This window comes from Carcharodon carcharias, chromosome 31, assembly GCF_017639515.1.
Source record: "Carcharodon carcharias isolate sCarCar2 chromosome 31, sCarCar2.pri, whole genome shotgun sequence".
NCBI classification, from domain to species: Eukaryota; Metazoa; Chordata; class Chondrichthyes; order Lamniformes; family Lamnidae; genus Carcharodon; species Carcharodon carcharias.
In genome coordinates this window covers 14,923,051-14,938,453 of record NC_054497.1, presented here as the reverse complement: position 1 = coordinate 14,938,453, position 15,403 = coordinate 14,923,051, and the positions used below count along the sequence as shown (strand labels likewise).

Below are 15,403 nucleotides of genomic sequence, written 5' to 3'. Positions count from 1 at the left end.
GGGGGAGAAAGGCAATTGCTCTAAAACCCCACCATGGTTAAGTCCCCTCCCCACTCACCCACCCGGTATCCTTTTGAAGACACCAACTCTGGTTCAAGTCCTATTCACGGGTCACTGAAAGCCGTTGGGCACCTCATTCAGTGACCGACGGGTAGGCTTCTGCTCTCCACCGAGCCCGAGGGCAGAACGTGGTACTCACCCTGTGCCAGGAAGGGGTTGGTGCTCACGCTTGGATGCGTCGTGCGGGTAATGAGGGTGTCCAGGTTTACCAGCGAAGCATTTGGGCCCAGGAAGGATTCAGGGTTCCTGTGTGTGGTTGGCTGATGCTTGGGTGAGGGCAGCTTGGAGATCACAGTGCTCGACATGGAGGACATGTCAAAGACGTCGGGGCAGCGCGTGATGACAGATGTGGCTGCAGTGGTCAGACCATCACCCAGTACCTCAAACTTGCCTGTGAAGAGCAGAGCGAGCCAGTTGGCTTGTTTCTAAAGAAGTCACATTCCTAACATGAATATCAACCTGTTAACAGCGCTTATCCCATCATCAAAATCAGGCTGATTAAGGGCAAGGAACTCACCAAGGCTCCTTAGACAGCAGCTTCCAAACCCACGACCTCGACCATCTAGAAGGACAAGGGCAGAAGACACGTGGGAAAACCATCACCTGGAAGTTCCCCTCCAAATCCCCCTCCAAGTCACTCACCATCCTGACTTGGAAACATATCGCCATTCCTTCACTGTCACTGGGCTAAAATCCTGGAACTCCCTCCCTACAGCACTGTGGATGTACCTACACTACACGGACTGCAGCGGCTCAAGAAGGCAGCTCACCACCTCCTTCTCAAGGGCAATTAGGGATGGGCTATAAATGTTGGCCTAGCCAGCGATGCCCACATCCCGTGAATGAATTAAAAAAAGCATACATCTTGGAGTTTCTCTACACTGTTGATGAATTCCCTCTCAGAGAATTGCTGGGAAATAGCAAATTTTCAGCTCCCATCAGTTGCTGCACTCGTACCATGAGGGGCAGACAGTTATTGCTTTGAACTCCATACCAGGGCTCGAATGAATAAAGCCACAACCATTCCAGTTCATTCAGGAATCACTGACCTGGGGAATGAAGGCTTAAGCCAAGGCACCATCCTCCTCTTAACGAGAAAAAAAACAAAAATACCTGGAAAAACTCAGCAGGTCTGGCAGCATCTGCGGAGAGGAACACAGTTAACGTTTTGAGTCTGAATGACTCTTCAACAGAACTAAGTAAAAATAGAGGAGAGGTGAAAAATAAGCTGGTTTTTGGGAGGGGTGGGGGGAAGACAGGTAGAGCTGGTTAAAGGGCCAGTGATAGATGGAGATAACCAACAGATGTCAGACAAAAGGACAAAGAGGTGTTGAAGGTGGTGATATTAACTAAGGAATGTGCTATTTAAGGATAGAAAGCAGGACAAGCAAGGTACAGATAGCCCTAGTGGGGGTGGGGTGGGGTGAAGGAATCGAAAAAGGCTAAGAAGGTAGAGATAAAACAATAGATGGAAATACATTTTAAAATAACGGAAATAGGTGGGAAAAGAAAAAATATATATAAATTATTGGGGGGAAAAAAAAAGGGGGGGGGGTGGTGATCGGAAAGGGGGTGGGGATGGAGAAGAGAGCTCATGATCTAAAATTGTTGAACTCAATATTCAGTCTGGAAGGCTGTAAAGTGCCTCATCGGAAGATGAGGTGCTGTTCCTCCAGTTTGCGTTGAGCTTCACTGGAACAATGCAGCAAGCCAAGGACGGACATGTGGGCATGAGAGCAGGGTGGAGTGTTGAAATGGCAAGCGACAGGGAGGTCTGGGTAATGCTCGCGGACAGACCGAAGGTGTTCTGCAAAGCAGTCTGCGTTTGGAGCAGGGCCTGTGGAGGGGAGACAAACTCTCAGCCACAGCTGGCATGGGAATGGGAGTCAAGGGGAAAAAAAATTGGATTTATTATTGCACCTTGTCAAGTCTCAAACACTCTACTGCATTCGTTGCTCCCAATGCGGTTTCCTCTACATTGGAGAGACAAAACGCAGACTGGGTGACCGCTTTGCAGAACACCTTCGGTCTGTCCGCAAGCATGACCCAGACCTCCCTGTCGCTTGCCATTTCAACACACCACCCTGCTCTCATGCCCACATGTCCGTCCTTGGCCTGCTGCATTGTTCCAGTGAAGCTCAACGCAAACTGGAGGAACAGCACCTCATCTTCCGACTAGGCACTTTACAGTCTTCCGGTCTGAATATTGAGTTCAACAATTTTAGATCATGAACTCCCTCCTCCATCCCCACCCCCTTTCCTATCCCCCCCCCCCACTTTTTATTTCAATAATTTATATAGATTTTTCTTTTCCCATCTATTTCTATTATTTTTAAATGTATTTCCATCTATTGTTTTATCTCTACCTTTTACAATTCCTTCACCCCACCCCCACTAGGGCTATCTGTACCTTTCGACCCTTAATTAGCACATTCCTTAGATAATATCACCACCTTCAACACCTCTTTGTCCTTTTGTCTGTGACATCTTTTGGTTATCTCCACCTACCACTGGCCCTTTATCCAGGTCTACCTGTCTCCCCCCCACCCCGCCCAAACCAGCTTATATTTCACCTCTCTTCTATTTTTACTTAGTTCTGTTGAATGGTCATTGGACTCGAAACGTTAACTGTGTTCCTCTCCGCAGATGCTGCCAGACCTGCTGAGTTCTTCCAGGTATTTCTGTTTTTGTTTTGGATTTCCAGCATCCGCGGTTTTTTGCTTTTATCTCCTCTTAAGGAGGCTGTGCTGGGAAAGGGGTAAGCCTGGTGTGGAGCAGGGACACGATTGAATAGATCAAAGGGTCTTCTCAATCCCAGACTGTCTTGTGAACTTAAACCTTTTCAAAAAAAAAAGTGAAAGATTTTCTGGAAAATGAAACTAGCCAGTCCACCACAGGTTGACTGAAGCGGAGACTGGATCTGGCTTACAATCCTCACATGCAGATTCCCAAAAGAAAGAAACACAGTAATTCTTCACTTGTTATAATGTTGTACGTGTGTTCATGAAAAGTGCAACTTTAAGTGAAGCAAGATTAAGCGAATCCGATTTTCCCAATAAAACTAATGTAAAAGCGGTTGTTCGCTTCTTGTGCCAGTGTTTCAGGTTTGCACCATGGTCAACTTGCTGTTAAAACATAATAAGTTGGAATACTGTACATCCCCAAATTCCTACACTGGTAAATGAAATAACTTTTAAAGCAAAATAATTGTATAAATTTAAAGAAACACAGCCTGGTTTTGGAGAGATCGGACTCCAACCAGCAGCAGAATACGGTGCCAGTGCTGAAGCAGCCAAAGGAGCTCCCAGCGATGATGCAGCAGCCCCAAAAGCACTGGGGAAAAAGGCAGCAAGTGCTTTGTAGATGTGTGGGACGTGCAGGCCACAGAACAGGAACTCTCTGTTATAGTGAAAGCTGCAACATTAAAAGGTTATAGGGTCCTTGTTTTATCACCGTTATAGAAGAACAATGTTGGCCGAGTCAACGTCAAGTGAGGAATTACTGTTTTGTAAAGGAGGGAATGTTTGAGGATTTTCTCCTTGCTCTGCTGCAGGGAGAGTATTCCTGGGATACAGCTCAATGCATGACAGCAGCTTCCCATTATCTCATCAAGTAGTCTTCACGATCCAACCCAGAATGTGTCAGCTGGCTGCCCGGAGGCGTGCAGGAGGAAGGTGCATTCCAGCTGGAGCCTGAGCCAGTTTGCACCCCAATATTCACAAGCAAAGACTTTCCGGCGGCTTCCACACCCCAGTGACCAGGATCAGGAACCTTGGCTCACTGACTTCTCACAGGCCCAGTGCTGCTGATTGTCACCTTGCTCCTGCTGCCCTAGCCCAGGATGGTCAGCTCAGCACAGGCCAGGAATGGTTCAGTATCACCCGGCACTGAGGAGCTAGCAAACAGCAACCCTACAATTCAATCCAACATGGGGACTATGGGAATCGAGCCGGGGAGAAACATGAACTGGATCACTCCTTCAATGAGATGTCACAGGTAGTTGGGCAGAATGGCCTTTTGTGGTGTAAGACTCTCGATTTTAATTTCAATCACCCCGCCATGAGAAGTTCCAGGCTCAGGTATTCTATTCAGACAACAGACCAACACAGGCAGAGTAATGCTGGAAAACCTGCACCCCCTGACCTGAGTGTCATGTCGGAAAAACATTCTGAAGTGTAACAAGAGGAGGAAAGCTCACCTACGCCCTGGCCTTCTGCTTTCCTGGGTGATCCACGCAGATGGCTGAACGCAGAGAAATCATCGGTCACAGCTGCATCAGCAGCACTGAGAGAGTGGAATGGGGAAGCCACTGTGCAAGGAAACAATTTAACATGAAACACATCATCATGAGACAGCTCCCAGACCCTGCATGGATTTTCAAAAGGCATTTGATCCAGCGCCACACAACAGACTTGTGAGCAAAATTCTAGGTCATTGAATAAAAGAGAAAGTAGGCACTTGGATAAGAAATTGGTTGAGTGACAGGAAACAGTAGTGATAAATGGTTGTTTTTCAGATTGGAGGAAGGTTTGTAGTGGAATTCCTCAGGGGTCAGTGTTGGGACCCTTGCTCTTCCTGATATATCTTAATGGCCCAGACTGTGGTGTGCAGGACATGGATTTCAAAATTTGCAGATGATACGAAGATTGGAAACGTTGTCAACCGTGATGGGCATAGTCTTGAACTTCAAAAGGACAGGGCAGACAATTGGCAGATGAAATTCAATGCAGATAAGTGTGGGGTGATTAATTTTGGCAGGAAAGATATGGTGAGACAGTATAAAATAAAGGGAGACACCCTAAAGGAGGTGCAGGAACAGAGGGACCTTGGTGTATATGTACATAGGTCATTGAAGATGGCAGGGCATGTTGAGAGAGCAGTTAATAAAACATATAGCATCTTAGGCTTTATTAATATGGGCATTGAGCAGTGAGTACAAGGGTAAGGAGGTAATGTTGAACTTGTATAAGTTCTGGGCACCATACTTGAGGAAGAATGTGGATAGAGTACAGAGGAGATTCACAAGAATGATTGCCGGGATGAAGATCTGTAGCTATGAGGATAGATGGAGAGGTTGGGGCTGTTTTCCTTGAGGAAAAGAAGGCTGAGAGGAGACTTGATAGAGGGATTCAAGTTCCTGAGGGGCGTGGATAGGGTAAATAGTGAGAAACTGTTCCCACTCAAGAGAACATCAAGAACTAGAGGGCACAGATTCAAAATAATTGGCAGAAGGAGTAAATGTGATGCGAGGAAAAATCTTTTCACCCGGAGGGTGGTTGGCGTCTGGAACAAACTTCCCGAAAGGGTGGTGGAGGCAGGCTCGATTGAAGTACTGAAAAGGGAATTGGATTGCTACCTGAAAAAAAGAGAGAATGTGCAAGGTTACGGGGATAAGGCAGGGGAGTGGGACTAGGTGGAAAGCTCTCTCAGAGAGCCAGTGCAGACTTGATGGGCCGAACAGCCTCCTTCTGCACAGTAAAGATTCTGTAATACTGTGCAATGAAAACCAGCACTTCAGATTTACACCCCTCCTCCCTCCAGCATGGATGGTAAGACCGGGACAGAAGCCACGGAGCACTGACTTCATGCCTCACCTCATCCAGTTCCTAATCTCAGTTATGTTGATGTAGAAAACTGACTAAGGACACTCGCTCTCACATACTTGGTACGGTTATGATAACGACCCAGTAATCCAGACAATGTGAACTCAAATACCACCACAGCAGTTTTGTGCAAAATATATTCCGTTTGAAGAAAAAAAAAAATCAGGAATAAATAGAAGCTGGGACCAGTAAAAGAGACCGTGAAGCTGTCAAGATAGTAGCAAAAACCCAACTGGATCACTAATATCCTTTAGGGAAGGAAATCTGTCATTCTTACCCGGTCTGGGCCCAGTCCCAAATCAACATGGTTGACTCCTCACTTGACAACAGCATCCCAGGAATGAATTGTTATATTAAAAGAACATTATGGATTGTGGAGCAGGGCCTGTGGAGGGGAGACAAACTCTCAGCCACAGCTGGCATGGGAATGGGAGTCAAGGGGGAAAAAAAATTGCATTTATTATTGCACCTTGTCAAGTCTCAAACACTCCTATTGCCTCACATAAAACAAACTGCTTTGAAGTGCAGTTATTTATGTAGACGACTGTCACTTTGAACACAGCAAGGTCTCTCGCATTAAAATGACCAATTAATTTGCTATTGGTGGTGTTGGCTGGTTGGTTTCCTTACATCAGCGGAAGTACTTTATTGGCTGTGAAAAGGACTTTGGGCCATTCGGAGGTTATGAAAGGTGCCATACAAATGCAGTTTTTCAATTGAGGGAAGACAGTGAATCAGAACAGGAGGAGAGCTCCCCACTCTTTTCCAAATATCTGAATGTACAGTTAGTTGATATAATCGGTCAAAGCACTCACAAAATGTTGTATTGTATTGTGAAAGGGTTGCCAAGTCTCTCGTGCCACAAGCTAAGTGGCAGTAAGAGGCTGTCACCCTGCAGACACATCCCCACATATTAAATGTAATGCCACGTAAATAAAAAGCTGTAGCAGTAGGTTCCAAAACAGAATCTTAGTCCTAAAAAAAAAACCCAAGTCAGGTTCACATTAATTTAAGAAACAACATAATTGAGTTTAACTAACAGGGATTTGTCTCTCTAGTGTTCTGTACGCACCTGTAGGAGAGGTAGGAGCCCAGGGGTCTCGGTCAGACACTGCTGAAGCTGAACCCCAGGGGTCTGTGCTTCTTGGCTGTTGCTCTCCTGACAAGCGACGGCTTGAAGATCCCCACGGGTCTGAGGAAGCAGCAGCCAGTCTGGAACCTGCTGTAAGAGGGATTAGCTCTTCAATTTACCAGACCCACAAACTGAAAAAGGCTTTCGGCTCATCTCAAGCAACAACCAACAAGAACCATTAATCGTTGGGACAAATTACACCAAAATGGAAGATGATGGAGTACGGCTTTCAAGATTGAGTAAATTATTAGAGACGTTTTCAGTCATTAGCAAGGCATCTGCTGTCACTGTGAATAAAGGGAGTGAAAGCAACAGACTGTGCATGTGACATGGGCCCCAGAAACAACCAAGAGCATCAATATATCCTCTCAGGGCAATTGCTTTTACATAGGATCACTTCACATCTCAAATTTCTCTGTGCAATTCACATACAGTAAAATTACAGCTCAATGACTGCAATGCAGAAGCAAGTTTGCTCACATCACCCATACTACAAGGAAATAAATGAACAACCAGTCAGTCTCTTCCTCAGTGGTTTTGACTGATTGACCAAGATGCTGGGAGAATTTCCAGCTATAAAAAACTCATACTGGGTCTTCAACATCCACCACCACCACCATCAGAAAAAGCAGATTGCCACAGACAATAAGGTCATACCCAGCCAGTACTGCAACCAGGTGTTAAACAGGGAGCGCAGGCTGATGCTTCAGTGCAGCACTGAGGGAGTGTTATATTGCTGGGTGAAACCATTAAACAGAGTCCCACCAGCCTTTTCTGGTGGTTCAAGTGGATTAAAGATTCCATGAAACTAGTCAGGTACAGGGATTACAGTCTTGCTAGGGAGTTTCATTAAACACTGTAGACTCTGGGATAGCATTGCCTCCATGCTGCAGCAAGGGAATGGAGATGTATAGATAAACACATACACACACCAAATTTTAAAAAAAAACCTTCTGCAGCTCAAATAACCTTGGTATGTGCATTCTGTACAATGTCAGAAGATACACAGCGCCTCGTGATACTCAACACTCCAGGCTATGTCTTGAGGTGAGTCTGGCGGGGTAAGAGTGCTGCACTCAGTTTGCCTGCGGCTTGTCATGCAGCCAAGGCCCTCGGCTGTCGAGTACCCAGACAGATGGTGACTGGTTTGAGCCCCAAATTTTGCCAGCTTGATTTGCCTGGTGCAGCTGCTGCCCGGTGTCATTGGGATGACGATGGCACCTCAAGGAGGCATTTCCCCCCTTGATTTAAAACAGCCATCGTTCAGCAAGCACTGTTCCGCAAACTAAGCTAATTATAACTGCAGCATTTAAACACGGTCTAGATAAATAGCACTACCTCCTCAAAATGACTGAACACAAATTGAGACAGTTTTCCATGTGAAAACTACAACACTACAAAAAATTCCAATCTACAAATGAAGTTATTAGACAGTCAGGGGTAGGACATTCTAGAGTTCTAATGTTCTGGATAGACAGGTTCAGAAGTAAGAACACTATGTATACAATATTCCCCAAAGTAGTCCTGCCCAAAGCCTTTGAAAATTGTGTTGAAATTCTAGCCCAATGACAAACATCCTTCTTCTTTCCTTTGAAAGCATGGTGTCAGGCAGGGGCCTCTCATCGATAGGACCATAAGACATAGGAGAAGTAGACCATTCGGCCCATCAAGTCTGCTCCACCATTCAATGAGATCATGGCTGATCTGTTAATCCTCAACTCCACTTTCCTGCCTTTTCCTCATAAGCCTTGATTCCCTTACTGATTAAAAATCTGTTTATTTCAGCTCTGAATATACTTAACGACCCAGCCTCTACAGCCCCCTGTGGTAAAGAATTCCACAGATTGGGCATCTTCTCTGAGGGTAGTCGAAGTGGCAAGTCACACACTTGTAAAGGGAGCCTAACAAGTTAACAGTGCCAAGTACAACCAAAGCAGCAGCCGATTCTTCCCTCAATCACCCAGAAGCCACTCAGGCCCATTATAACACGCCCACAACTGCCCCTTCAGCTGAGCTCAGCATTGAACCCCTGCTGATGAAGTGGTCCAATTTAACACTAGACAATCCGGTTACTAATGGAGCTATCAGGATTATCTAGGTCACAGGTTTAGTTAGTGACGTGGCATAAGTCTCATCACACAAAAACAAATAGCTGAGGCAAAACAACCCCGAAAGATCTTACCCATCTGCTTCCAAGGATCAGCGGATACTGGACGGGACACAGCTGCCCATGGGTCAGGCTTGGCAGTGGACGCTGATGGCAAAGGTGTTCCCCAGGGATCAGATTTGTGTGTCAGGGGAGATGGTGTGGAGTCTGTCAGATCCAGTAAAGCAGTCTGTAAAAACACACCACAAGAGAACACATTTTAACTTATCTGGGGATTCTTAAATTTTGAAGCTTTTTCCTGGCCTCTCCCCTCAGTCATGTCTTCATAGCCATTACAAATTCCTGGGCCCACGTACACATATAATGGAAACCTGCTACGTAAACTAGCCACGACGGAATTACATCTTCCGGTCAGTGATGGCACTGCCCTTGTTGGAGGGTCAGTACTGAGGGAGGACTGCCTTGGTCGGAGGGTGAGTACTGAGGGAGCGCTGCCTTGGTCGGAGAGTCAGTACTGAGGGAATGCTGTACTTTTGGAGGCTTCCTGTTTACTTGTGCAGGAGATATTAAAGACCATGGCATAGTTCAAAGGGTAGGGGCCTCTCAACACCCAAATTATCAAGAACAGATTTAACTGATCATATTATAAGTTTGTGGAATTTCACTGACCTATAATAACTGCAGAGTAACAATCCAAAGTAATTTGCTGCACAATTAACTCTGGGACAAAGCAATGATGTGATTAATGCAATTATTATTCCATGTGTTCTCAGGCACCCAATAGCCAAAGGAATTGTTTCAAGTTGTTCCAGTACAGCCACAACAGTGGCATCTACCCAGCAATGTGGAAATCTGCCCAAGTACACAAAAAGCAGGACAAATCCAACCCAGCCAATTACCATCCCATCAGTCTACTCTCCATCATCAATAAAGTGATAAAAGGTGTCATTGATAGTGCTATTACGCGGCAATTACTCAGCAAAAACAGCTCAATGATGCTCAGTTTGGGTTCCACCAGGGTCACTCAGTTCCTGACCTCATTACAGCCTTGGTTCAAACACGGACAAAAGAGCTGAACTCCAGAAGTGAGAGTGACTGCCCTTGACATCAAGGTAGCAGTTGACCAATTGTGGCATCAAGGAGCCCTAGCAAAAGTGGAGTCAATGGGAATCAGGGGGAAAACGCTCTGCTGGTTGGAGTCATACCTAGCACAAAGGAAGATGGCTGTGGCTGTTGGAGGTCAATCATCTCAGCTCCAGGACATCACTGCAGGAGTTCCTCAGGGCAGTATTCTGGGCCCAACCATCTTCAGCTGGTTCATCAATGACCTTCCTTCCATTATAAGGTCAGAAGTGGGGATGTTCGCTGATGATTGCACAATGTTCAGCATCATTCACGACTCCTCAGAGACTGAACCAGTCAATGTCCAAATGCAGCAAGACCTGGACAATATCCAGGCTTGGGCTGACAAGTGGCAAGTAATATTCAGGGCACACAAGTGCTAGGCAATGAGCATCTCCAACAAGAGAGAATCTAACCATCGCCCGTTGACATTCAATGGCATTACCATCACTGAATCCCCTACTATCAACATCCTGTTACCATTGACCAGAAACTGAACTGGCCAAGCCATATAAATACTGCAGTGTGACCATTTGATGGGCTGTGGAAAATTAAATAGCTTTCTAAAAATCTAATATTTTTTGTATTTAACATTTAGCTGCAGTACTGCCTAAATTCTAAATCTCATCCAGGGGCCTAAGCAGGGAGATAGAAGCTAGCAGCAGCTGAAATAGTTAATTAAGGAAACTGCTTGAGCTGGTCTTGGCTGTACCTGGGCTCAGCTAATCCCAGTGTTCAGAACATATAAATTCAGACATTCTCAGTGCAACCAGCACTAGAGTGTGGCCTCAATGGAGCGCGAGTTTGGTGAGCTGAGGGAGGTTAGTGAGGAGGGGAGGGAAATACTCCTTTGCTTTTCTAATTTTTTCACCCTTTAGGAATTGGTTCTTGCTCTACTACAGGGGAAGAAGTGAGCAGTTTGGTGAGTCTCCGCTAAGTGGTCAAGGTCTATTCTATTCCTAAGATTTAAAATAGTGCAGGAACTTGTGATAAGATTAATAAATATATAAAAGAGAATAATTAATTGAATAAGATAATTAATTAATTAAAGCACATAAGTATAGCAGGACAGGTGATGTGTCATGGCTGCAGTATGTGGGAGTTCCTGGCTACCAGTGTTATTCAGGGCAAGCACGTCTGCAGTTCAAGGAGTTTCAGCTCAAAGTCGCTGAGCTGGAGGCAGAGCTGCAGACACTGCAATACATCAGGGAGGGTGAGAGTTACTTGGATGCTTTGTACCAGGTGGCAATCACACTCCTTGGATAGGTCCTCTGATTTGGAAGGTAGTCATGTACAGGAGGGTGTGACTGCAGCTGAAGGAAGTAAGGGGTCCCAGAGGACAGGAGTGTCAGCTTCTGCAATTGCCCAACAGGTATGCGGTTCTTTCAGCTTGCTTAGACGAGAGTGGGGGCTGATGAGCTGACTGGCCATGGCATGGTGGTACAGGAAACCATTCAAGTGGGGGTGGCAAAAAGGAATGTAGTAGTTGTAGGAGATAATAAAGAGAGAGGGATCAATGCTGTTCTCTGTAGCAAAGAGCAAGAGCCCAGACTGCTATGTTGCCTGCTCAGTACCAGGATTTGGGACATTTGCTCAGGGTTGGAGAGGAACTTACAGTGGGATGGGGAGAATCTAGTTGTTGTGATCCATGTAAGTACCAACAACATATGCAGGATGAGGAAGGAGGTTCTGCAGAGTCAGAATGAGGAGCTAGGCACCAGATTAAGTCGTCGAACCTCAAAAGGTAATAATTTCTGAATTATTACCTGAGCCACGTGCAAATTGTTATAGGACAAACAAGATTAAAGAAATGAATGTATGGCTCAAAGACTGGTGTGGGAGAAGTGGGTTCTGGTTCACCGGGCACTGACACCAGTATTGGGGAAAGTGGGATTTGTACTGTTGGGACGGTCTACACCTGAATCATGCTGGGGCTGGTGTTCTAGCGAGCCACATAACTAGGGAAGTAGAGAGGGTTTTAAACTAAATGATGGGGGCAAGGAAGCAAATTTAGGAAGATGTGGTAAACCAAAGAGTAGAAGTGATAAAGAGACGATGGCAGGAAAGGACAAAGTACAAATCTGAGAGTAAATCAACAGACAAAGGTTAGATGCTACAAAAGTAATAAAAGGACAAAACTAAAAGCTCTGTATTGAAATGCACATAGCATTCAAAACAAAACAGATGAACTGAGAGCGCAAATAGAAATAAACAAGTATGGTCTGATAGCCATTACAGAGACATGGCTACAGGATGACAGAGATTGGGTAGGTGGCATTTAGGAAGGAGAGGAAACGGTGGATGATGGGTCTGTTAATTAATGGTGCTATTAGCATATTAGAGAGGGATGACCTAAATTCAGGCAACCAGGATGTAGAAGCGGTTTGGGTTGAGATAATAAATGATAAAGACAAAAAAAAGTCACTTGAGAGAGTGGTGTACAGGCCCCCTAATTTTAACTACATGGTAGGACAGAGTATAAATGGAGAGACAATTGGAGCTTGTCAGAAAGGTACAGCAATAATCATGGGGAATTTCAATCTACACAGACTGGAAAAATCAAATGGGCAAAAGTAGTGTAGATGAGGAGTTCATAGATTGTTTTTGGGATAGTTTCTTAGGACAGCATGTTCTGAAGGCAGAGAGCAGGCTATACTACATCTGGTATTGAGCAACGATAAGATTAATTAATTGATAACCTCATAGTGAAGGCGCCCTTATGTAGCAGTGACCATAATGATTAAATGTTACATTCAGTTTGAGGGACAGAAGAGTGCGAAGGCTAGTATTTTAAACTTAAATAAGGGCAATTATGAAGGTATGAAAGTGGAGCTAGCTAAAGTGAACTGGCAAATGAGGTTAAGGGATAGGTCAATAGAGGTGCAGTGGCAAACATTTAAGGGGATATTTCAGAATACACAGAACAGGTACATTCCAATGAGAAAGAAAAATTCCAAGGGGAAAACCCATCATGTGGTTACGTGTGTGTAAAAAAGTTAAGGACAATATCACACTTAAAGAAAGAGCATATAATTGCGCAAACAAGGGTGGTGGGTCCGAAGGTTGGACAGGGTTTAAAGAACAGCAAAGAACGACAAAAAGGAGAGAAAAATAACTAGATATAGAAGGATGGATAGGAAGAGCATTGAAATAAGAAAAATTAACAAAGTGAGTGTTGATCCTACAAAAATGCATCTGGGGAATTAATAATGCAAAGTAGGGAGATGGTGGCTTAATTGAATAGGTATTTTGCATCATTCTTCACTATAGAGGACATAAGTAACATCCCAGTAATAGCTGCAAATCAGGAAATGGAAGGGAGGTAGGGAGGAACTTGGGAAAATTATAATCACCAGGGAAGTGGTATTGAGTAAATTGTTGGGGCTGTGAGCTGACAAATCCCTGGGTCCAGATGGACTTCATCCTAGGTTCCTAAAAGAAGTGGCTAGTGAAACAATTGATGCATTGGTTTTAATTTTCCAAAATTCCCTAGATTCGGGAAAGGTTCCATTAGATTGGAAAATAGCAAATGTAACTCTGTTATTCAAAAAGGGAGGGAAACAGAAAGCAGGAAACTACAGGCCAGTTGGCCTAACATCTGTCACAAGGAATACATTAGAAGCTACTAAATATGTTACTGCAAGGAACTTAGAAAAAAATCAAGGCTATCAGGCAGAGCCAACATGGTTTTGTGAAAGTGTAAAGAACATATTTTTTATTTGTTCTTGGACTGTGGCTTTAAGATTGGACTGTGGCTTTAAAAACTACCATGGCTACAGCTTAAAAGAGATGTTCACTGGAGCAGGAAGAAGAAAATCTACAATGCTACTATCTCCTGGAACAATGTGTGCCAGGTTGGACAGAATGGTGCTGGGACAGAGACCTGGTTTAAGGGGGAACTGCCTGGCAATGGCGTTTTGATTGGCTTCTAACCAAATGGCCAGGTTCTGTGTGAGGATAGTGCAGTGGATCAGCTCCTTGCCTGAAAAGAGGAGATCTGAAACCTCTCTCTCTCCTGTGTTTTGTAAGACTCAGGTAATCCTGCCATAGTAGCTAGCTGGCTATTCCTCACATTGCTGTATCCTGCTTTCTTTGAGGAAACCCTGTCAGGAAGAAAAGGGGGAAAACCACCAGTACAGACATTAAAAGCAAGTTACAAACAGAGAACCACAGACTGCAAGTGCTGGGAGACCACCTCGTGTCAGCCACAACAACCTGCAAGGAATTTGATAGAAAGCAATCAAAGTCAACCCATCTAATCCTGAGCTCCGGATTGGTGCTATTGTACTGTTTTATCTCACTCTTAAAATCCCTGTTTTGTGTCGCGTGTGTGTGTGTGTGTGTGTGTGTGAGTGTATAGGGGTTAAGAAGGGCTAGAGTTTAAGTTATAGTTAAAAGTTAGCAGTTCATACTTCTTTCTTTTGCCACTGGTTAAAGTCAATTTGTTTAATAAACAGTTATTTACTTGTTAAGTTTACAAACCTCGTATTCTGTTAACTTAAATTAAACAGTTAGGTAGAATTGGGCAATTTGGTGATCTAATCAAACTTTTCATATTTGTCACGGCTCGGGAAGCTTGATACTACAGTGTGCTCTCCTCGGTGAGTCGTGACAAAAGGGAAATCATGTGGTGAGGCCACATCTGGAGTACCGTGTACAGTATTGGTCTCCTTATTTAAGGAAGGATGTAAATGCATTAGCAGTTCAGAGGTTTACCAGACCAATACCAGGAATGGGCAGGTTGTCTTATGAGGATAGGTTGGACAGGTTAGGCTTGTATCCGCTGAAGTTTAAAAGAGAAAGAGGTAACTTGATTGAAACATTTAAGATCCTGAGGGGTCTCGACAAGGTTGATGTGGAGAAGATGTTTCCTCTTGTGGGAGGATCAAAAACAGGGGTCACGATTTAAAAGTAAGGGATCGCTCATTTAAGATGGAGATGAGGAGAAATTTTTCTCTCAGAGGGTTGAGAGTCTTTGGGACTCTCTTCCTCAAAAGACGGTGGAAGCAGAGTCTTTGAATATTTTTAAGGCAGAGCTAGATAGGTTCTTGATTAACAAGGGGGTGAAAGATTATCGAGGGTAGGCAGGAATGTGGAGTTGAGGTTACAATCAGGTCAGCCATGATCTTATTGAATGGCAGAGCAGACTTTGAAGGGCTGAATGGCCTACTCCTGCTTCTAATTCATATATTTATATGTACGTTCATATGTACTGTGGCTACAAGTGCAGGTCAGAGGCTGGAAATTGTGCAGAGAGTAACTCATCTCCTGACTCCCGAAAGCCTGTCCACCATCTACAAGGCACCAGTCAGCATCTACAAGGCACCAGTCAGGAGTGTGATGGAATACTCTCCACTTGCCTGGATGAGTGCAGCTCCC

The 15,403-nt window shown here is 44.7% G+C and overlaps 1 protein-coding gene across 11 annotated transcripts in view; it reads right to left on the bottom strand.

Moving 5' to 3' along the window:
- Nucleotides 1-15,403, bottom strand: part of LOC121271579 (epsin-2-like) — a 46,077-nt gene that overhangs the window by 2,304 nt on the left and 28,370 nt on the right. For 5 of the 11 annotated variants that reach the window (XM_041177600.1, XM_041177601.1, XM_041177602.1 and 2 more), the window contains 5 exons: nt 8,978-9,131; nt 6,736-6,885; nt 4,259-4,369; nt 578-622; nt 200-451 (listed from right to left, as the gene is read on the bottom strand). In XM_041177600.1, coding sequence (XP_041033534.1) covers nt 200-451; nt 578-622; nt 4,259-4,369; nt 6,736-6,885; nt 8,978-9,131 — 712 coding nt within the window. The remainder of the gene's footprint in view (nt 1-199; nt 452-577; nt 623-4,258; nt 4,370-6,735; nt 6,886-8,977; nt 9,132-15,403) is intronic. The other 6 variants (XM_041177603.1, XM_041177608.1, XM_041177606.1 and 3 more) reach the window with 6 other exon arrangements.